This window comes from Mauremys reevesii, unplaced genomic scaffold (genome assembly GCF_016161935.1).
Source record: "Mauremys reevesii isolate NIE-2019 unplaced genomic scaffold, ASM1616193v1 Contig114, whole genome shotgun sequence".
Taxonomy (NCBI): Eukaryota; Metazoa; Chordata; order Testudines; family Geoemydidae; genus Mauremys; species Mauremys reevesii.
This window is the reverse complement of record NW_024100732.1, coordinates 152,064-174,600: the sequence shown is the minus strand read 5'-3', so window position 1 is coordinate 174,600 and position 22,537 is coordinate 152,064. Positions and strand designations below refer to the sequence as shown.

The window sequence follows — 22,537 nt, the reverse complement described above, 5'->3', positions numbered from 1 at the left end:
CAGATTAGTCAAACTGAGTTCCAGGTGCAGAATTTCTAATTCTTGGCAATGCACAAGCCAGAGTGACTTTCAGATTCTTACTTGGATTCTAAGCTCTTTGGGGAAGGGACTGTCTTTTTGTTCTGTTTGTACAGCCCTTAGCACCATGAGATCCTGGTTGTAACAATATAAATAATATCACCATGAATTTGCAGGCCTAACAGCTGGGGAAACCACATTTCTTGGGAATTAATCACCTCTCTCTCAGCTCCCCCCCATAGCATAGTGTATTATGATTTTCAGATTTTTCTTAAATGAGAGTATTACAACCAGACTGTTAGACATTATGCTTTTGAAGCGTATTCATCACTCAACACTTCAGAGTTACAGTTACATGAATCCTGACCTGCTAGCTCAAAATACAGTGATAAAAATAAAGGGTGCGAAAACTACAGAAATAAGCTTCACACCAAGCCCCCATTTATGTGGAGTGTATTTTGCACTGCAAATAACTGCGCCCACGATGCTGCATCCTCAGTTCATTCATGCTTTCGCCTGGCAATTTACAGCTGGTATCAAGTAACGGGTGTACTTCAATGGGGATCTCCTGCAAAGTGGAGGCCTGCTTTTTTTAAAACTGGCAAATTCCTACTCAAAGCGTTTTAAACCCTAATAATGCTATTTTGTGCTTCTCCATCACCTTTCATCTGAGGATGCTTCATAAGTTACATGTTGATCTTCTCAGATAGCTAGTAATACTTAGCTTGCAGGGTGAGTATTACTGTCCCTCCAGTCTATAGATGGGGAAACTGAGGCACAGAGAGCTTAAGTAACTTGCCCAAGATCAAGGAGACAGTCTCTGTAGCTGGTGGGGCTCACACTGGGAACAGATGCCCACATCACAGAAACTCTGTCAGATACTCAGAAGTAAAAGACCATAACCCCCCCGGTAACGTTTAAACTAATGGCCACTTGAAAGAGAGCAAGATATTGCAAGAGAATTCCTTTGAAGCCTCAGGCATCCCCAGAACAGGATGGCTTTATGGCCAGCTCGTCACAGCTACAGTTTGACAAGGGGACCAAGACAAATGCTCAGTGGGTCACACTTCCTTCCAGTTAGTGCTTGCTGCTGTCTAAGGGGTAAAAAGATTTTCAAGTAAGTACAGGGCGAGTACATGAAACTCCCTCCATAAGATCCAAATATCATGGAATACAATGAGGCGGTTTAATAATAGTTACCCCGAACTCCATGCTTTGGGGATCGGGCTATTAGGACACTGGGCAACTGAATCAGTTTTTAAAAGAACAAAACCTTGAGAAGAGTCATATGTGGCAGAGTTCATAAGAACATAAGAGCTGCCATATTAGGTCAGATCACGTTCCATCTCGCCCAGTATCCTGTCTCCATTGGTGGCCCCTACCAGACCTTCAAGGGGAATAAACAGAACAGAGCAATTATGGAGTGATCCACCCCTCTCTTCCACGCCCAGCTTCTAGCAGTCACGGGTTTAGAGTCACCTAAAGCAAGGGAGTAACATCTTGCCTAATAGCTATTGATGGATCTGTCCTCCATGAACGTATCCAATTCTTGCTTAAACCCAGTTACACTTTTGGTCACCACAACACCCCAAGTCAATGAGATCCACAGGTTAGTTGTGCACTGTGTGACAAAGTACCTCCTTCTGTTTGTATGAAACCTGCTGCCTATTAGTTTTATCAGGTGACCCCCTGGTTTTTGTATTGCGTGAAACGGGAAATAATGCTTCTCTATTCACTTTTTCTACAACAGTCATGATTTTATAGGCCTCTATCATAACCCCCTTAGTCATCTTTTTAGTCTCTCCTTGTATGGAAGCCATTCCAGACCCTTGATCATTTTTGCTTCTCTTTTCTGAACCTTTTCCAGTTCCCACAACCTGACATCAGTTTCAGAGACCCCCATCCCCTCCACTGGCATGATGTGTAGCTGACAGGAAAGCAGGACAGCCATGCAGCAAAGGGCTGAGCTGGGGCATTCACAGTAGGGCATGGAGCTGAAGCCCAGGATCAGACTCTGGGAGGGGTAACAGCCATTTCAGTCCATCAGGGATGGACTCAGAGGACTGAGAAAAATGCCAAGTCTTGAGCCCACATTCCCCAACAATGACAATAGACTCGTCCATAGACACTGCTGTGCACAGACCCAGGCTTGTATATAGGGGAAATTTTCCAACATTTACTCCAGGAGGAATTTTGAGCCACAACACAATGCAGAAATTTATTTCCTCCCCCTCACACACACCCCCCCTCCCAGCAGAATTAGCCAGCAGCTCTGCAGCACTGTCAGTAGCAGATGCGGGAGCAACCAGAGCCTGGCTCTCCAACTTGCAAATACATGACACTGCCAGGGAGAGGGGGCGCTGGACTGCTCCATGCAGGTGCAGTTCCCAGCATGTCCTGAAGGAAGGAAGTGGCATGCAGGAAACTCTGTACAAGCCTGGGACCCAGCATCAGGCTGCTTCTCCCTCTCAGTGGCAGAGCCAGGTTCTATCATCAGGGGGAGCGAACACATTAAAAAAAAAAGACACCACCCGACATATCAAATTACTAATTACATACTTTTAAATTTGGTATGCATATTTTGTACTTAAAATAAAAACACAAGAATGATCCAGGCAACAGAAGTGTTTGCACAGATTATACTTAGATATACTTTAGATTCTAGAAAGTAAATGACAATACAGTAGTTTATAATTGGCCGGTATTTTTTTTAAACCTGTGATATTTTTTCAAGTTACTAATTTCATTTTAAAAATCAATGAAATGCACTTTATTTATAATAGATTATAATACTAAAGTCACCAAAAAGGCATGACAAATACAAGAATGAGAATTGGTGAGCAAAGATCTCATAGCTCTTCGGGGTTGGACAAAGCAGTAATTTCCCCTAAAGTAGCTTTATTCGGGGGGGGGGGGGGTAAACAAAAGACATCTCTACGACACAGGTTGGCAGTCTAACATTTTTGAAACACTGAGTACTGAAAGTTAGGGTTTTTAACCAATTTAAGCTGTGTGTACACACACACACAAAACAAAAAAAAACCTTCCTGCTTTCCTATCACCAGTTCTGTTATTACAGAAATGAAATCTAGACATCCCATAAAATAGCTAGTTCCACATTGTTCTTCAAACCTCAGATCAGTGAAATGCAGCTTTGCATTTGAGATACTATATGACTTGAGTACATTTTGCACTGCCTGCATCTACAATGACATCAGGAGAGAAGAGGACATGACTGTCCCTAGCAAATATGATTTAAAAAAAAAAAAAAGGCGAGACACATTCACTCACTATCAATGCAACAAGAAGGGAGAACAGTAGCAGGGGCCAAGAGATAAAATGCAATGAAACCTTCCTGTACCCATAACTGATATCTGAAAAGCATCAGTCACTCGGCAGATCAAAAAGAAAGAGCAGCCAGTATTCAGCCAGATAGGATCCTTATGACCTATATAGGAGAAGTGCACTCTCAAGTAAACTGTAGCAGTTTCCCCAACAGAGTTTTCTTATGGATTTATTTATTAAGGAAAAATTAAGATTAGGAGTCTGATTTAAATTATGTAAATTCAGTTTGAGTTAACTGTGGAACTATTGCAGCTACTTTTATTTTACTCCTGCCTTCATAAAAAGCTACCGAGTTATAACAGAGAATTACAAAGACTAAAGTACATGCTTCAATATAATTAGGACGGGACCACCCAAGATGAAAACTATACCATGGAAGAGTCCTACAACCAGGTATTTGAGGCCAATGCCCTTATCAATGGAATCCTCAACCAAAATGTGAGGAAGGAGAGGCGTACACCCTCTAACTTTTGACAATAATTCAAGGTCAGCCAGCCACCAAGAACAGCACCATTCATATTCTGGTTTTGGATAAAACACCTGATCTTTCCTACATCATAGAAACCTTCCTCCCTCCAAGCCTATAGCAATAAAGTAACCATTAAACAAGTTCTGAATCAATCGTCTTTCTTCCCAATTTAGTTTTAACAAAAAAAGCTTCAATGTAAGTAGCTATGGGAGATAACAGTGCAACTACTAGGTATCAGTGGGGGAAGTGTGCTAGTTATGTCCTGGATACACTGGTCTGTTAAGTGTTATTGCTTTTAATATGCTAATGCAAACACTGTAATAGAGTATTAGTGTCCCAATGTACTGTAGCTTGTTTTAACTTACTGTAATACTAGAAGAGGTGCATGTGAAGCTCTCTAAAAGTTGACACTACAGCAGTGATAGTCCCAAGCCAGCATGCATAGGGCTGGGGGTGGGGAAGGGGAGTGCATCTAGGTATAGGTAACATCTCTCACACCAAACAGGAACTTCTCCACAGTTCATTGCAATTCGGAAGTGTGATTATTATACCTTGTCTTACAAACACCAAACACCATTACATATGCACAAGGTCAATAATTCCCCCCTCTCTCCCCATATACAGAGTTGTGCTTCTGGATATAGTATCTGTCTGAGATTATTATTGAGCTCCCAGCTCTTCAGGAAGCAGTGAAGAGTCAGCAGCCAAGCCACAGGCTGAATCCTATTGCAAACAGTATGGGTGATGCATGAGGCATTCTGAAGCAAGAGGAGATTACTGGAAAACTTTAAATAAGACACAGAAAGAATAAAGTTTTCCTAGGTTTTGTTACTGTCGGATTTATTGTATGATGTATAGTAAGTGTTTAATATAAAAATCAGGTAGTAGGGTTTAGAATGTTACAACAAGAGATTACGCTATTACCATTATCCAGTCCACTTGCACACTACTATTTTGAATTAGTGATAATTCACAGAGAGAGAAAGAAGAAAGAGGGGAGGGGGTTAAGCACGGGAAGGGGGGCAATAACTCAAAGTCTCTCCTTTGCCTCCTGGTCCTGCCACTCCCTCAGCCCCCTCCGCAAGGGAGAGCCCGGCGTCATCCTCGCCTCCCTGCTCCACTGGACCAACTTCAGCGCACAGAGACATCAGCGGCTGGCGTCCCCGCGCACCCCCCGGAGCAGAGCGGCGTCTCAACTGCAGCAGAGTCATTCCCCGGGCTGCCGCTGCTTGCAGAGAAAAGACGCCACTGAAGAGAGACCACGAGAAACACCCCCGCCCGCCTTTTTCTTTCCTTCTTCACCTCCTCCGTCGGCACCAGCTGGGCTTCAGAGCCACCTTACCCACCGCGTGGCCGCCTCGCTCTGCATGGGGCTGCCGGGGGCCAATGGGACTGCTGCTTCTCAGCCCCCTCCCACCGTGCTGCCGCCCCTTCCCCTCCCGGCAGAGCCCACCCCTGCCTGGGCGGCATGTGCCAAGCGGGGCTCAGCTTAGCGAGCCGGGCAGCTGCGGGTGGGCAGGCAGGAGCCTCCTCCTCCTCATCCCCGCGGAGCCAGGCAACCAGCCGCTGTCACCGGCAGCCTGGGAGCAAGCCGGGCTGGGGATGCGGGAAGGCAGTGCAGAGCTGAGAGCCAGCTGGCGGACGCACACAAAACCTGGCTCCAGAGTCCAGTGCTGTCTGGAAAGGCGCCACTTTTGGAAAAGGTGCTGTGGGGGGAGAGCAGCCGCTCCCCCTGTTCTCCCCCTAGCTATGCTCTGGGTGGTAGGGGGTGCAGGTGTCTGGGCTGGGGGGTGTCCCACAGCTGGATGCTGGGGGTGTGGATGTCAGACAAGATGTGTCCAGCTGACACGTGTGACACACTCAGACAGGTGCCCAACAAAAGCGTAACAGAGAAACAGGAACTGGGCTGTTGTAGGAGTTTCTTTGACTCTCTACTTCTGGGGGAATCTTTTTTGCTGGCTGACAGGTATTTTGAATTAAATTACCAAAATAACTGAAACTGGTGTGATTATATTGTGTTTTGATAAATAAAATATGCAGATTTTTAAAATATTGTGGGCAGAATGTTTAATTTTTAGTGCAGAATTCCCTCAGGAGTACACATTACTACACCACTATGTGGGTGGCTTCCTATGTGAACACTTACTTCAAATAACAAAGACCTTTTCAGTTTAGGTTACATTCCCTTGGAAGTAATCCCTTGAAGGTTTCCTTGGATAGACACACCCTAGCTATGAGATTTCAATCAGGTTTTGCAAAACCAAACCAAACGCTACAGCTGCTACACACATGTACAGCTTCCACTGACTCCCGTAGCAGCTACACCTGAAGAACTACAACTGTGTTGCGCTCCACTGTGCCAAACTCAGACCCGTTTGTAAGCCTCAACTTTTGTTCAACCAATAGCAGTGAATAATAATCTGATATTTAGATGTCAGAGGCCATAGTAATGGGGGCAATACATGGAGCCAGACAACCTTTGCCACAATGCCGCCTACAGTAAAATAAAACCTGGACACAGAGGATACTCCACCCACCACAGAAATGCACCTGCTTCTAGGGAGAACTGTGTTACAGAGCTCTCCATCTCCACTTGCTGATGGTGGGAATAAAAGCATTTCAGTTCATGTAGGAGAATGCTGACACACGGAATACAAATACAGAGAAAAGTTATCACGTTCCACTTTGAGCTAACATGTAGGCCCCAGCTTACAGAATGGGGAGACCACCTGCCTTTGCACTTACTGCTTTTCCAGGATAGGCTATATTGCAAGGACCTGGGTGCTCTCATGCCTGGCATTAGGTTATTCTTTAGTTCCATCACTACGCTGGACCCAGGGCTGAAAGAGATCAAATAAGAATTATCCTACACACGTGTACTTCTTCTAGCCAAGTATCTTTTACTATAAATATTTGAGTATTTTTCTAACATTGAAGAAGACAGAGTATGTTAATTTAAACAAACCTTCATGCAATCAGAACAGTTACTTCTACTTAAAGGCTAGACAAAAGTGTAGAATACGGTGATGCCATTTACTTTTTGACTAAAATCCCCAATTAATCAGTTAACCAAACAAGAAATAAATAAGCCAAAGACAGCAAGAAAAATCAGAGTTAAAGCTTGATTATAAATATTGCACTGCCCTCAACTGTAAATGGCATCTCAGCACACATGCCCTAGTTGTCTCTATATACGCAGACTTCATGCAGATGTCGAACAGTAAATGCCAGTGAAAATGAGGTAGGATCAGAGGCTAAAACAGGGAAAGAAAAAGTTAAAAATGACTTAGACAAGTTGAATGTCTTCAAGTTGGGAGGGCCTGATGAAATACATCCTAAAATACACAAGGTGCTGACTGAGGAGATATCTGAGCCATAGCGATTATCTTTGAAAAGTCATGGAAGACAGGAGAGATTCCAGAGGACTGGAAAAGGGGCAAATATAGTGCCAATCTAGAAAAAGGGAATAAGGACAATCTGGGAATTACAGACCAGTCAGCTTAACATCAGTACCTGGAAAGATAATGGAGAAAACAATTAAGCAATCCAATTGCAGAATCCTAGAAAATAAGGCGATAAGTAACAGTCAGCATGGATTTGCCATGAACAAATCGTGTCAAACCAACCTAATAGCTTTCTTTGACAGGGTAACAAGCCTTGTGGATGGGGGAGGGGAGTGGTAGATGTGGTGCATCTTAAGTTTAATAGGACTTTTTTTGATTCTGACTTGCATGACCTCCTTGTAAACAAACTAAGGAAATTCAACCTAGATTGAGCTACTATAAGGTGGGTGAATAACTGGTTGGAAAATCGTTCACAGAGACATGGGCGGCAGGTTATATATTTGTGTGGGGCTCGGGCCCCACCAATATTCAGGGCTGGGCGCCCTGCTCCAGCAATAGTTGGAGCTGGGTCTCTTCCCACCCCCCCCCACCCGTCCTGCCTGGATCGGCCCCAGCCACCGCAGGTCTCCCCCCGCCGCTGCGACCCTGCCTGGAGCAGGTCCCAGCCCCCGCCTGCCACCCCCCCCTCCGCGTGTTCCCCCCCCCTCCGCCGCGTTGTGTTGTGTCCCTGCCTGACAGAACGCAGCGCGCTGCTGCCGGGAGGGCTCCCAGCAGATTTGCTGTCTGCTGCCGCAGGGTCCTAGTGCCTGCCCTCCGCCAGTACTGGCAAGGCAGGCTGCCCTTACCCTGAGCCTCTCCAACCCCAAACCCGCAGCCCCAGCCAGAGCCCTCCTTCCCCGCACCTAATCCTCTGCCCCAGCCCTGGCGTCCCCACATCATGAACCCCTCATCCCCTGCACCTAATCCTCAGCCCCAGCCAGAGCCCTCATCCCCTGCACCTACTCCTCAGCCCCAGCCAGAGCCCTCATCCCCCCACCCCCTAATCCTCTGCCCCAGCCCTGAGCGCCCCTACATCATGAACCCCTCATCCACAGCCCTCACCCACAGCCCAACCCTCTTCCCTAGCCCTGAGCCCCCTCCTGCATCATGTACCCCTCATCCTCAGCCCCACAGTCCTCACCCTGCACTCCCTCCTATCCCCAAACTCCCTCCCCCTTCCCACACACCCCATCCCAACCCCAAACTCCATCCCAAAGCCTGCACCCTTCACCTCCTCCTGCACACCCACCCCCTGCCCCAGACCAGAGCCTGCACCCAGCACCCTTCCTGCACCCTAATCCCCAGCCCAGGATCTGCACCCAAGACCTCCCCCGCCGAGCCCCCTCCCAGAGCCTTAGGCAGGTGGGGGCAGAGTTGGGGGGGGCGGAGTTGGGGGCGGGTTCTGGGCCCCACCAAAATTTTTACAAACTTGCCACCCATGCACAAAGAGTATGTGGTTCACAGTCAAGCTGGAAGGGCATATTGAGTGGGGTCCCACAGGCATCAGTTCTGGGTCCAGTTCTGTTCAATATCTTCATCAGTGATTAGACAATGGCATAGAGCACATTTATAAAGTTTGCAGACGATAACAAGCTGCAAGGGGTTGAAAGCGCCTTGGAGGATAGGATTAAAATTCAAAGTTATCTGGACAAACTGGAGAAATGGTCTGAAGTAAATAGGATGTGCGACACTACACTCCATATTCATCATAGTAATATTATTAGGATATGATCATGGCATAATTATGAAGCATTTTGTACAAGATGGGTCATGTAAGGAGTCATTGGGAAAATTATGATTTGCTGAATACAAGTATCCTATTTGTAGGCATGTATCGTTTTTGTATCTGAAGTTATGAATATTGACTAGGTATCTATATTTCAGATGGGCTTACTCTAGAAAACACCCACAGCCAGCCTTTCAGATACAACAATGAAAAAGCCAAAGAAGGTTACTGGCTCATCAACAAAGACAATTGGCTGTGGAATAGCTTAGCCTTCGTGGAAGGCCAGCCTGTAAGTTATGGCTGCTACGACTCTGCAAGGGCATGTGACCAGTTCACATGTCTCTGGACTCCATTTTGGGTACCTGAATTTTTCCACAAACTGGTCTGGAAACCAAGTTTGAAACAGAGTTCCTGCCATATGAAAAAGCTATACAAGGCAGAGAGTGACATCATCGGTTGTCTTCACTCCCCTACAACTCAACAGACAGAAGCTCTGAAAGAAAAAGTCTTGGAACAGGTACAAGATCCCAAGCTGCATAACAAATGCAGCTTGTCCATGAGATCTGCAAGCCTGCTTATATTGTCAGCCAGGGTGAGAATTTGCTAATTCATATCCAATCTTTCTAGAATTTTAGGCTTAGTTTGCGGTTCTGTTTATTTACTAGGTAATCCGCTTTGGTCTGTGTTCTATCACTTATAATCACTTAAAGCAAAAAACAAGTTTATTAACTACAGAAGATAGATTTTATCTAAACCCGTGTGCCTGTGACCAAAGTGTCTTGGGAAAAATCTCAGCCTGCTTAACACAAGTATGCATGGTCCTCTCCACATTGAGGAATGGCAAACTGGGTAATAAATTCATACTGGTCGATGTTTTGATCAGGGCAGGATGGTACAACTCTGGGGTCCCAGGCCGGGGTTATTTTGGCTGTAGTCTCTCTATTGTTGGTTCATGCAGTGGCTGTCCAAAGCCTGCATGCAACTGCAGCTGGGTGTGTCCTGCCTGTGTGAATGCTGGTGGGAGCAGTCTATAGCCTGTCACAGCAGCACAGTGCTAAGAGGAGCCCAGGCTGGTGAGTCACAGGGCTCAGTGAAACCCCAGTTCCAGGTGGCACCCGGGAACCAATCACAGGATGAAATTCAATAAGGACAAATCCAGAGTACAGGTCTGTCACATCTTACGTGCATTTAACATGCACGAATTCAGCTTCTGCGGCTGGCAAAAAGAGAAAAATAATTTAAATACTGTTCCTGTAGTGCGGGCGATTCCGCCTGCCATTCAACTCAATGTAATTTTGACTATACGCCGTTTTCACTTTACGCACTGACCGCGGGCGTAACCCCAGCGTAAGATGAGACAGACCTGTACTCCACTATCAGTTGCACATACAAAATGGGAAATGACTGCCCAGGATGGAGCACTGAAGAACAAGATCTGGGGTCATAGTGGATCACAAGCTAAATATGAGTCAACATCATTTTGAGATGCATTAGCAGGAGTGTTGTAAGCAAGATCCGAGTAATTCTTCAGTTGACATTTAATCAGCATGGAGTAGAGCAGGGTATTGTGTCCAATTCTGGGGCCACATTTCAGGAAAGATGTGGAAAAATTGAAAAAGTCCAGAGAAGAGCAACAAACATGATTCAAGGGCTAGAAAACATGACCTATGAGGAAGATTGGAAAAAAATGGCCTTGTTTAGTCTGGAGAAGAGAAGACTGAGAAGGGACGTGATAACAGTTTTCAAGTAGATAAAAGGTTGTTACCAGGAAAAAGGAGAAAAATTCTTCTCTTTAACCTCTGAGAATAGGACAAGAAACAATGGGCTTAAATTTCAGCATGGTTTAGGTTGGACATTAGGAAAAACTTCCTGTCAGGGTGGTTAAGCACTGGAATAAATTGCCTAGGAAGGTTGTGGAATCTCCATCACTGGAGATTTTTAAGAGCAGGTTAGACAGACAGCTGTGAGGGATAGTCTGGATCAGTGATCTTCAAACTTTTTTTCTGGTGACCTAGATGATCCAAAGAGCTGGGGATGAGGGTCTGGGAGGGCTCTGGGCTGGGGCAGAGAGTTGGGGTGGGGGGGTGGGGGCTGGGGGGTGGGGCCAGGAATGAGGGATTCAGGGTGTGGGCGGGGGCTCTGGGCTGGGGCAAGGGGTTGGGGTGCAGAAGGGGGGGGGTCAAGGCTCAAGGCTGGGGCCAGGGATACAGGGTTTGGGGTCCAAGAGGGAGCTCTGGGTTTGGGGGGGCTGAAGGCTGGGGCACGGGTTTATCTCGGACAGCTCGCGGTCAGTGGCACAGCAGGGGTGAAGAGGAAGGCTTCCTGTCTGTCCTGGCACCACGGACCACGCTGTGCCCCGGAAGCAGCCAGCAGCAGGTCCAGCTCCTAGACAGAGGCGTGCAAGTGACTCCGCGTGGCTGTCGCCCACAGGCACTGCCCCCCACCAGCTCCCAGTGCAGAGCCGGTGCTCGGGGCAGGGGCAGCACATGGAGCCCCGTGGCTCCCCCCCCACCCCGCCACCTAGGAGACGGACCTGCTGCTGGCCGCTTCGAGGGCGCAGCACAATGTCGGAACACGTAGGGATTAGCCTGCTTTAGCTGGGCAGCACCACCGACAGGACTTTTAATAGCCCAGTCAGCAGTGCTGACCAGAGCCACTGCAACCCAGTGCCTTCTGTTCCATGACCCACTTCTGGGCCACAACCCACGGTTTGAAAAGCACTTGTCTAGATAATACTTAGTCCTGCCATGGGTGCAGGGGCCTGGACTAGATGACCTCTCGAGGTTCCTTTCAGTCCTTCAATTCTGTGTCACTGTTACAGGCTGTAGGAGGCCGTACGTTGATGACCTTTGATTAGACAGGTAAGGCATAGTACAATGATTTGGTTGTTCAGGGGTGAGACAGATAATGACCAGACACATTATGCTTTATTTTCCGAACCTACATTGTGATTACACTTCAAAAATAAAATTATTTCTGACTCAGGGCTCTAACTGCCTGCAAAATCTCCTGGCTGTTAAAAGTTATTTGTAGCAGGTCATGAGAGATTAGATTAGTGTCAGAAGTTTAAGCCTAAATTGCCTAAGAGCTGACATCAGTCTGCATTTCTATCATGCCCAGCATAACAGTTTAATGTTTAATAACCCCCCCAATAAATATATAACCAGTGGGGATTGAATCCAGGACCATCAGCACTAATAGTACTACAGTAGAACTAGAGGAGTAACCATTATCTGGTAGCAATAGTATGTTCTTATACTCTCCTATGGATCTGCAACTAAAAGGAGACAGGAAACACTGACCAAGAGGCATAAGAATGTTGATTCATCCAGTGGGAACTCCCCCACCATCACCCCAAAGTAAATTGCATCTGCCCATCAACACAGCAGCATGAGTTACAAGTAGTTTGAAAGCACATCTTCTATGAAAAGCACTGTCACAAGAAATACACCTTTTGTTACCTGTTGTTTATGCCACTATTGAACGTGCCCCAAACAGACACAGAATCTGATTGCTCCTGTAGCTCTGCCAAAGGAAACAGACATCATTGTGGCTCAGAACTGAGTAACTTCTGCAAGCGTCATAGCAACACAAAATGAGAAATATGGCAGAGACGCTGCTAGGTTTACAAAATGGAATGAGACTTGAGCTAAGACTTGGCATAAGTGACAGCAAAGCAGGCATTTAATTGAGAAATATAAAGCGTAAAGATCATCATCAATTTCCATTTTCATCAAAGCACAGATGGTGCAACAGACTATATGGAAAACAACAGATGTTTTGTAGAGAATAGCAGGCGTGTCGTAGATCCTGTGAAGCAGGAGAACTTAATTTGTTCAGGGACAGTATAACTGGGTGTCCCAACACATGATCTGTGCAGAGGGCTCTATGGGACCTCTCTCTTAGTCCATGTAACTTCTTTGGGGGCAAGAAGGGAATAGCAGGGGCTGACAGCCACCTTGTGTCATCAACCTCCTCACCTTTATCCCAGTCTTCGTCACATGGAGACGGCTGCCACATGCTGACAGTGTTCATCTCTCTGTGGCAGTTATTCGACTGACTCACTTAAAGCAAAGAAAATTCTTAGTGAGAAAATCTTTTTGGATAAAATACAATCCTATTTTAGGGACATTAATCATTTTTTGACCTAGCTGCAGAACAGCTCTACGCTTTGGAGAGGAGCAGCATACTGGAAGCTGATCAGTACTCCCCTAGTCTTAGCAGCAAAAAACTCTTTAGGCCAGGGATGGGCACCTTGAAGGTAGCAAAGGGACACAAAATCCATGAGACCCCTTTGGTGGGCCATACCTTAAGAGGCTATACATTGCCCAGCTCTGAGAGTTTGCTACAACACAGAATGTTTAGCAGGCCAAATCAAATGATCTGGCAGGGTGGTTGCAGCCCCTCATTTGCCAATCCCTGTTTTAAGCCTCTTCTAAAGCTAAACAATTCTGCACACATTTTTCAGCAATGGTGCAGTTGCTCCAACATACGCATTGGGAGAGGGTTCAGGTGTGTTTCTATTGTCATGTCACAAAAATCTGCTCAGGATTTTTTCCACTACTGTCATGCTCCAAGCCTTGTCTACATGAACATGCACATCATTGCTAGCTTCAGTACAACTCTACTTTTGCCAGAGAACAGGTACGTTTTCCAGTGTAGTGACAACCACATAGACATCAGTGGGGGGAGACATTGGAACACAACCCACATAACCAAGTGATTTAGGTGCTGGGGTGACAGACCTGGACAGTGAACTCCTCATCAGAGCCGACAGCATGGGCAGTGGTAGGAAAGCTTCCCTATAGTCCCCTCCCCAACTTGCTCCACTCTGAACTGGAAGAACCCACCTTCAATTGGGAAAGTTACTCAGCCTTCCTGGCCCAGTCACAGAAGTGAGGATTGTTATGATCTAGACACTTGTCCATTAAGAACTGGACTGAGACCAATTTATTTCACATATGCCACTAGACAGGCTATGAAGATTTTTGGTCACTATCAGGTCAGATCTGCATTAGAGACCCACCTCTCTCATGGCCACTATCTTTCCGCTCTAAGCGGTCCAGATTACCAGCTAGATCTCATTTCAGCACACACAGTTTAGGGCACAATGTACAGTTCCCATTTTAACGCTAAAATCTCTGGCAGATAATGTAATGCAAGCCAGTTGCCTCTCAGATGCTTAGGAGAATTTGCATGGACACAGAATGAATGAAACTCAAGTCTCCCAGGGCTCCTGTTGCTTCTGTATCACATAGCACTACAGGTAAAGGATTGCTTATGGAATAACAGAGTAACAATCTTTAACAGCAAAAATTAAGTTACAACGCTGTTAGCCCAAGAGTTCCAGAAGTGACTTTGGCTCTGTAAACAGGGGCGGCTCTAGACCCCAGCGCGCCAAGCAGGCGCGTGGGGCGGCCCTTTCCCGGGGGGGCGGCATTTGGCTCCGGTGGACCTGCCGCAGTCATGCATGACTGCGGCGGGTCCGCTCGTCCCGGGCTCCGGTGGACCTGCCGCAGGCATGCCAGCGGGAGCTCAACCTGAGCCGCGGGAAGAGGGGACCCGCCGCGGGACCGGGGAAGGGCGGCGCAGCGCACCGCGCTGCTTGGGGCAGCCTACTTTCTAGAGCCGCCCCTGTCTGTAAAGGAGTTTTTCTCACCAATGTCTTGCTCAATGCAGCTTTTGTCATCACAGCTTGATATATGATGTCTGATCTCAGCTCTGGGAACCTGATGGCTGGCATTAAAGGGGCATGTGGCTAGCTGCTGTGCAATATCAGGGTGGTTCTAGAGAAACAGAAAAAGTACGTGCTATCTCACTGTATTCATCCTAGCCCTTGTATTTTCTAGTCACTAGTGAAGGGTTTGTGCAATCTGCATCCTGAAATAGGTTGAAAACATTTAAACAAGGAAAGACAAAACTTAGCTCAGGTCCTGAGCACAAATGCAGTGTAGAAACAGCGAAGCATATGCATCGTTTATGATACAGGCTATGGTTGTTCATTTTTACATTTAAACACCACCCTGAATTTATCTGATTGAAGATCAGCCCCAGATCAAACACAATGAAACCCCTGCAGTGTCATCACTGGCATGGTTCAATGCACAGATGAAATTGCCCTAATAAGCCTACATCGGGAGTAAGTGCCTTGAAACCCTAAAAAATTCAGCCACTTTATTTTTAAATTAAGTAAGCAACAGACTAGAGAACAAGTTCCTGCCTGCACTAGAGCTTAAGTCTTTGCAGTAAATTTAACTCTCCTGAAACAGGAGGGAAGTTACTCAATGTTCCAGCTGAGGCCACATCTATATTGGGGGCGTTCTGCCAGTAGAGGTAAACGAGTGTGGACACAGAAGAGCGCTACTATCCCCCACTGAATGAAGAGCCTCTACCCTTAGAAAAGAGCAAGACAACAAAGAGGAAGAACACACACTGCTCAGGCCTGCTCTGCACAGTTTTTATATTACTATAGCTATGCTGGCTAGGGGTGTGATTCCTAACCAATACAGTTATACAGTACATCATCTTAACATGTGGATGCAGTTATACCTGTATAAGTGTGCTCCTATCAGTACAACTAATATACACTAGCACTGGAGAGGTTAAAATAAGCTACTGACTGAGAGGACAAAAGAAAGGAGCAGCTTCTCCTGTTAAATATATAGCATTCTAGCCCAGAATAGAAGACTGAGAAGAGACAAAAAGTTTCAGACCGATGTACATTGAATAGAGTTATTAGCAATATAAAAAAAGATGGTTTATTTTGCAATCAGAGCAGTGCAGCTGCTAAAGAATTAGCTGCAACATCAGATCATTTTTGCTTTGGCCAACCAGAAGGCATCCATATAACACTGGCTGCATTTGCTCCATGCCCTGAAGTGGGAAGCAAATACCCAGGTCCCACAAGTGAACTGCTGGAAGAGAATAGAATCCCATCACTAACCTAGGTATTCTGAAGAACCTATATCACCTTTCTTTGGGGCAAATGCACTGATCTGAAGTGCATTACTAAATATGAACTGGATGCTTTTACTAAGTGGTAAATGGATGACAGATATAAATATGAAATAAAGATGGCTTCTTCCAGTCTAATAGCAAGTGAATGCATCCTTCTAGCAAAAGGCAACAAAGCATACTGAGCTCACCATGCATTAGCTTTACAAAAATATGATTTCCCAAGTGCATTAGAGACCTTACACCCTGTCCTACCTTCCTGCACTTTATAAGATGATAGGGAAACCAACAGGCTCGGATTTGATGATAGCGATCATATGGACATTGTATTAACTTCTCTGGATCCAAAGCATCAACTGGAGGAGAATGAATAAAAAGACAAGAAAACATTCTGCCAAACAAGATCTAAGAACATCATCAACACAATTAACAAGCGTGGAAACATACTAGGTACTGGAGCTTTCCTCTAATGGGGTTAAGCCATTAATTTTTAATAGCCTAGACAAAAATTTAAAATTGCTACAGTGGCACTCATTGTGTACACCCAACCAAATTCACTTTGGACTTTTTGTGAGTGGAATATTAAATTAAAAATGAGGAAAGTGTAGTCAGTAGTGCAGAGTGGCCAGTATATATCCACGAGTACACTTATGCAGAACAGTGAGCTGGAAATACATTACTATAAAAACCCTTGAAGCTACCAAATTAGCTAGCTGTATAGCAGTGACATGCTAAGGGTCATCAGAAGCATGGCATTCTGAAGTAAATCCTTTTGCATTTACTTTCAATGCTCAAAGGCCATCTCTGCTGGAGTAAGAAACAAATCAAACTAAAACAAACATGGCTGGAGTTAAGGCTGCAATTTGCACTACAGAGCACTTGGCCCTATAAAGTGCAGAGGTTGGCAGGTGCTTAAGAGCCCAACACCCACTGAATATAGTGAGGGCCTAAGTCACAGGCACTATTTGAAAATGTTTCCTCCTAGTCCACACTAGGACTCAGAGAGGCATGAGTCACCTTAATCACTTAAAAGTTACATAGAAGGGACAAGGTAGGTGAGGACCAATTTCCAATAGTGAGAGACACAAGCTTTCAAGCATACACAGATCTCTTCTTCAGGATTCAGTTTGTGTTCGTGCAGCAGCTTTCCTGCCATTACACGTGTCTCCCCTCACACCTTCCATGCTACTTACCCACATTTGTATCAGTGTACAGAGGGCATGCACACAAAGGAACAAGGGACAACAGACTGTGGGATGTTCTCTAGAGAGCTGGAAGTAAGGGGACTGGCCAGACTGATTACATAAATCAGTGTTTTTCAATTTTTTTTGATACCAGGGACCAGCTGGAGAATCCTTATGTCTGTATAGATGTAGTTGTGAAATCCTCGCTTCTGTATTGTTTTGTATGTTTATTTGCAAGGTCTCTCTCTGATTCTGTGAATATTACTATATAAATTAAAGGCAAACAGGAACTAAGTTTGGATTCGAAAATAAGGAAAAATGAACTTGAATTTAAGCTTGCTGGAAGTTCACCCCAATAAACACAGAATTGTTTGCACCTTTGGACTTCGGGTATTGTTGCTCTCTGTTCATGCGAGAAGGACCAGGGAAGTGGGAGAGTGAAGGAATAAGCTCTCTAACAACACATATAACATCCCTTGTATATACACCTCTAGCAGTTACATGGCCTGGAATGGTAGCCTGTATCTTCCTATAATCTTGTTCACCTGTGCTAAGTATCCCATAACACCTTGCATTAGCCAGGAAAATTTTCAGGATCAGCACATATGGGGTGTTCTACTGTAGAAACAGGCAGGGAGTTACTCTCATTGGAATGTCCCAAAGATAAGGACAATATATATGGGACAAGCCTAGGAGGTGCATCACGCTCTTGGTACCTTGAATTCCTGAGTCCAGAACAAAGAGCTAAGAGGTACCGTGTGGTACCAGGAAAAACAAGGTAGAAAGATGATTGGTTAAGAATAGCCTCACAGGCTGCATACAGTACCTCTTTCCTTGTAAACAGGTTGGGTATAAAAAGGACAGCTTTAGGGGTGTGACTCTGGACACAAGCCTTCTTTGTAAGGTGAATTCAGCACTGCTGCAGGAGATATTCCTGAAAATTGGAGTTGTATTGAACCTTTGTTAATATGCTGTTACTGAGTATTAGCAATAAACCAGACCGATATTGGTTATTTGGTCTCTTGGGCATACTGCATAACGAACCAAAGTGTGGTCAAGCAGTTGACCATACGGTTTACCAACAGAAAGGAAACCCAGGATCTTCAGAACCGGAAAGGTTTCAGAGTGGCAGCCGTGTTAGTCTGTATCAGCAAAAAATAATGAGGAGTCCTTGTGGCAGCTTAGAGACTAACAAATTGATTTGGGCATAAGCTTTCGTGGGCTAGAACCCATTTCACCAAATGCATGGAGTGGAAAATACAGTAGCAGGTATAAATACACAACATATGAAAAGCTGGGAGTTGCCTTACCAAGTGGGAGGCCAGTCAATTCAATTAACAATAGGATACCAAGGGAGGAAAAATCACTTTTGTAGTGGTAATGAGAGTGGCCCCTTTCAAACAATTGACAAGAAGGTGTGAGTAACAGTAGGGGCAAATTAGTATGGGGGAAATTGGGTTTGTAATGACCCAACCATTCCCAGTCTTTATTCAGGCCTAATTTGATGGTGTCAGTTTGCATATTAATTCTAGTTTTGCAGATTCACGTTGGAGTCTGTTTTGAAGTTTTTTGGTTGAAGAATTGCCACTTTTAGGACTGTTATTGAGTGACCAGGGAGACTGAAGTGTTCTCCTATTGGTTTTTGACTCTTATAATTCCTGATGTCAGATTTGTGTCCATTTAGTCTTTTGCGTAGAGACTGTCCAGTTTGGCCAATGTACATGACCTGAATAAAGACTGGGAAGCAGATATTGACGAGTGTCTGGGGCTCAGTGGAGTAAACTGCGGACCCAACACCAACTGCACCAATGTGACTGGGAATTACTCCTGCAGCTGCATTGATGGATGTGAGTCCAGGACTGGGAAAGCCAAGTTCCCACACCTGAGTGAGAACAGCTGCCAGGGTGAGCTCTCCCCTTGCTGCCACTACGCCCTGCTCAGTCCCCCACACCCCTGGGCTCATTCCAGGCCTGGTGCTGCACCAGAGGCTGCTGCCAGCTGCAGCAAAGGCCCCCGATCCACTCACCGGGGCTGTGATCAGCCGTGACCCTCAACTGCTGCCCTAGAGCGTGGGGGCAGGAGCTCCCCTGGCTTGGTGTTTGGATTGGGAATAAACCCCTAGGTTTTCAGAGAAGCACCAGGGAGATGGGTGGGGCCCTCGCTGTCCCCAGCACACAGCATCCGGGCTGCTAGGGACCCCCTGAGCCTGGGAAGGAGCCTTATATATGGTCCATAGACACAGCACAGTGCGCTCTGCCCCCATGGGCTCTGGGGAGCAGAGAATAACCCCAGTGCCTGATGCTCTAGACAGGCCCCCAATCTGCCCTGATTGGCCCCAGGGTGCTGAGAACAGCCCCAGCACAGGGTACTACGGCCATGCCCCGAACCACCCCCTACAACAGGCTGGTGGCAGGGTGGATGAAGGGCCCTTACACCTGCTCCAGGCTGGCTGGGGAGGCCCCTGCACAGGATGTGGGGATTGTCAGAGACCATTACGCTGCCAGAGTGGCCCGGCAGGGTCTCCGTGTAGCTGTGAATCCAGCCTTTGACTGCTGAATACTCAGGACATCAGTCACCTGGGTCCTGGGACTCCCGTTGCCCAGGTCAGTACAGGTGGGTGCACTGGCCGCAAGTCGGGGGTCTGGGGGCTTCTGCCACAGACCCCTCGTGAGAGCCACCAGAGGGCAAACAAACTAGATTAAAGGGACAGCACCCAATTCCCCTGCACTTCCCTGGGCACAGCCCACCTCCTCTGCACCCTTCTCCTAGTGCTCCAGGGGAGGGGCAGGGCTGGGTGTATCCCGAATGGGAAGGGGACCCATGGGGCTGGGGTCTGTAACACTGAGCATGGCGCCCCCTTCTGGCGACTAGCTCCAGTTCAGCGCCCCCTTTCTTCTCTTCCACCATTGCAGCTCCCGCAGTCGTGGCTGCCCCGTGTCTCGGCCGTCCAGCCAGGTCACGCTGTGATCCCCATTCTGGGGGAGCCTTTCAAAGCCAGACCCCTCCGTCCTATGCCTAATAGCGAAACCCTTCCTCCGGGGCTCCCAGCCCCCCCTCGGGGCTTCCTAGCCCCCCTCGACTCAAGCCCCCACCACTGGGCCCAGCCCTCGGGCTGTAGAGAAGCCCCACCTGCCCCCTCCCAGGCGAGCTTCCTTCTAGCCAGCGCCCTGCACGCAGCCTGAGTCACTTCCCCTTTGCAGCTTAACTGGCTGATCAGCCCCCCCTTAACCCCGCTCTGTCAGGGCTGGTGCAGGGGGGACATCGCAGGGTCCTGGTCTGGATAAGATTTGGTCCCCAGTCTGGGATGGGGTGGGAGGGGTTTTGCTGCAGGGATTGGGGCACTGCACATAGCAGGGAAGAAAGGAGAATAGAATGGGGGTGGGGTTAGATGGAGCAGACAGACCGACAGACCACGGCCCCTGCAATGGGTTGGGGGTGTCTCTGTGGTCATTCGCCCCCAGTGAGCCCCCTGCCCTGCTGTGTGTGACCCCTCCCACCCCGCTATCCCTTCCCAGACATTGACGAGTGCCGCAAGACCCCAGATATCTGCAGCCCCAAGATCATGTGTATCAACACCAATGGGAGCTACTGGTGTGAGTGCCGGGCCGGCTATGTCCCCTCCAATGGGAACACGACCCTGTGCCAAGGTGGGTCCTGCGCGGGGGGCATGGAGGGTGCAACTGAGAGGGCTGAGCAGAGTCTGAGGCTACACAGGCAGAGGTCTTACCCGAGGGGGCAGGGAGCTGAGAACTGGTCTGGGATGTTGCACCAGCCCCCTGCCCCCCATGGATGGGGTCTTTCTGGGTCTCAGCCTTGGCCGGGGAGAGAGCCTCCAGGCTCTCCCCTCCCCCAGCCCAGCCTGCCCGTCCACTGGGGTGTTTCCGGTTGTCTCAGAGCCACAGGCACCAGCGAGCCCAGGTCTGGCTTGGGGAGCGGAGGGATTCTCCCCTCCCTCCATTCAGGAAGGTGATGCTTGAAGCAGAATGACTGTACCCAGCTGGGCGAGGAATGTAGGTGAAGCCAAGCAGCAGCAATTAAGATGCCTGTACACCAAGGCAAGGAGGCTGGGCAACAAAATGGAGGAACTAGAGCTGCTGCTGCAGGAAGTGAAACCAGACACTGCAGGGATAACAGAAACCTGGTGGAATAGGCATGGCTGGAGTCCAGGGATTGAAGGGTATGTGCTGTTCAGGAAAGACAGGAACAAAGGCAAATAAGAAAACCCTTGAGCCATCAGTTTACCCATAAACAAATCTAGTGTTCTCCCTTGAACCATTGTATTTTCTCTACAAAACCCGCTACCTATGCCCAGGTAAGGGTTCTGATGTATAGACCCAAACTCTGCATCAGTTCCACCAGGATTTCATCTACTGACTGATCGTGCTGGGGGCTCTGCCTGTCTCCAGCACTCAGGACCCTGAGCTACCACCATCACCTGGGAACCCCGACCAGTTCAAGCCTCATGGAGTGGGTGAGATCCATCTCGCTCTCTGTTTTCTTTCCTACCTCAGGTATTAACCTTTAAAATGTAACTGTTGTGTTTGTTTAACCTCCTGGTGTGGTTATCACTATGATTCAATCAATGACTTTTATGGTTCAGCTGGTTGCTTTTCTCTCTCTCTCTGAATTTTACTCTTTTGTATTTTAGCTTCCCCCATTTACTCTGCAGCGACGCTTCTTGTACCTAAGCTAAAGATCCCTGTAGTGCCCCAAAATATACGGTGGGGTTTGCTCATCAAGTGGGTTACTACCAGTACAATTGTAATGTGAATGCGTGATAGGGATGTGTTAAACTTGGGGAACATGGGTGGGGAGGGAGCAGCTGAAAGTGGAGCTCAATCCAGCCTATTGAGACCAGGAGCACATAAGGGTACCAGCTTGAAAGTGCTGCTTAACCCAGCCCATTGAGTACAGGAACACATGAGGGGATCAGCTGGAGAGTGCTGATTGACCTGGTCCTCTCAGACTTGCTCTGCTAGTGTGTGTGTGCACATGTTCATCCAGTTCTAAGGCTGGAAGAACCCAGCCCTGGGGAATCGAGGTCCTGCAGGAGAGCTCCATTGGGAGGACTTGCAGAAGGAAGGAGCAGAGCTCCATGTGAACACACAAGTGACTTTCACAGCACGTTAATAGAATTACAGAAGCCCCTCCCCCAGAAGAATAACCCTGATAAATGAACCTACCCCCAAAGTAACGGGCACATCTGGGAACAGCCTGCAAAAAGCCCTTTTCTTTCCTCAGGAAAGTTGGATCCCAGGCATGTTGGTTAATGCTGCTGGGAGATTGCTTTAGGTGAAAAACTGCCGTAATAATTGATTTTAGACTCTAAGAAGCATGTTGTGATTTTCATTTTATATGTAACCAGTTCTGTTTCCATGATCTTGACTCACTACCTCTTAAATCTTAATCTTTGGTAACGAATTTAGGATTATTCCACTATATATATGTCTCAGTGCTG

General features: G+C 47.2%; 1 protein-coding gene across 1 annotated transcript; it reads right to left on the bottom strand.

Annotated features, from left to right (window-relative positions):
- Positions 1-4,019: 4,019 nt before the first annotated feature.
- LOC120392766 (gametocyte-specific factor 1-like) lies at positions 4,020-17,079 on the bottom strand. Its single transcript, XM_039517500.1, has 7 exons — positions 17,073-17,079; positions 16,151-16,251; positions 14,601-14,727; positions 12,922-13,005; positions 12,403-12,466; positions 6,578-6,672; positions 4,020-5,060 (listed from the first exon to the last, which is right to left on the bottom strand). Exons 1-7 carry the CDS (start codon positions 17,077-17,079, stop codon positions 4,837-4,839), a joined length of 702 nt encoding a protein of 233 aa, XP_039373434.1. The 3' UTR covers positions 4,020-4,836.
- Between the last annotated feature and the right edge of the window lie 5,458 nt (positions 17,080-22,537).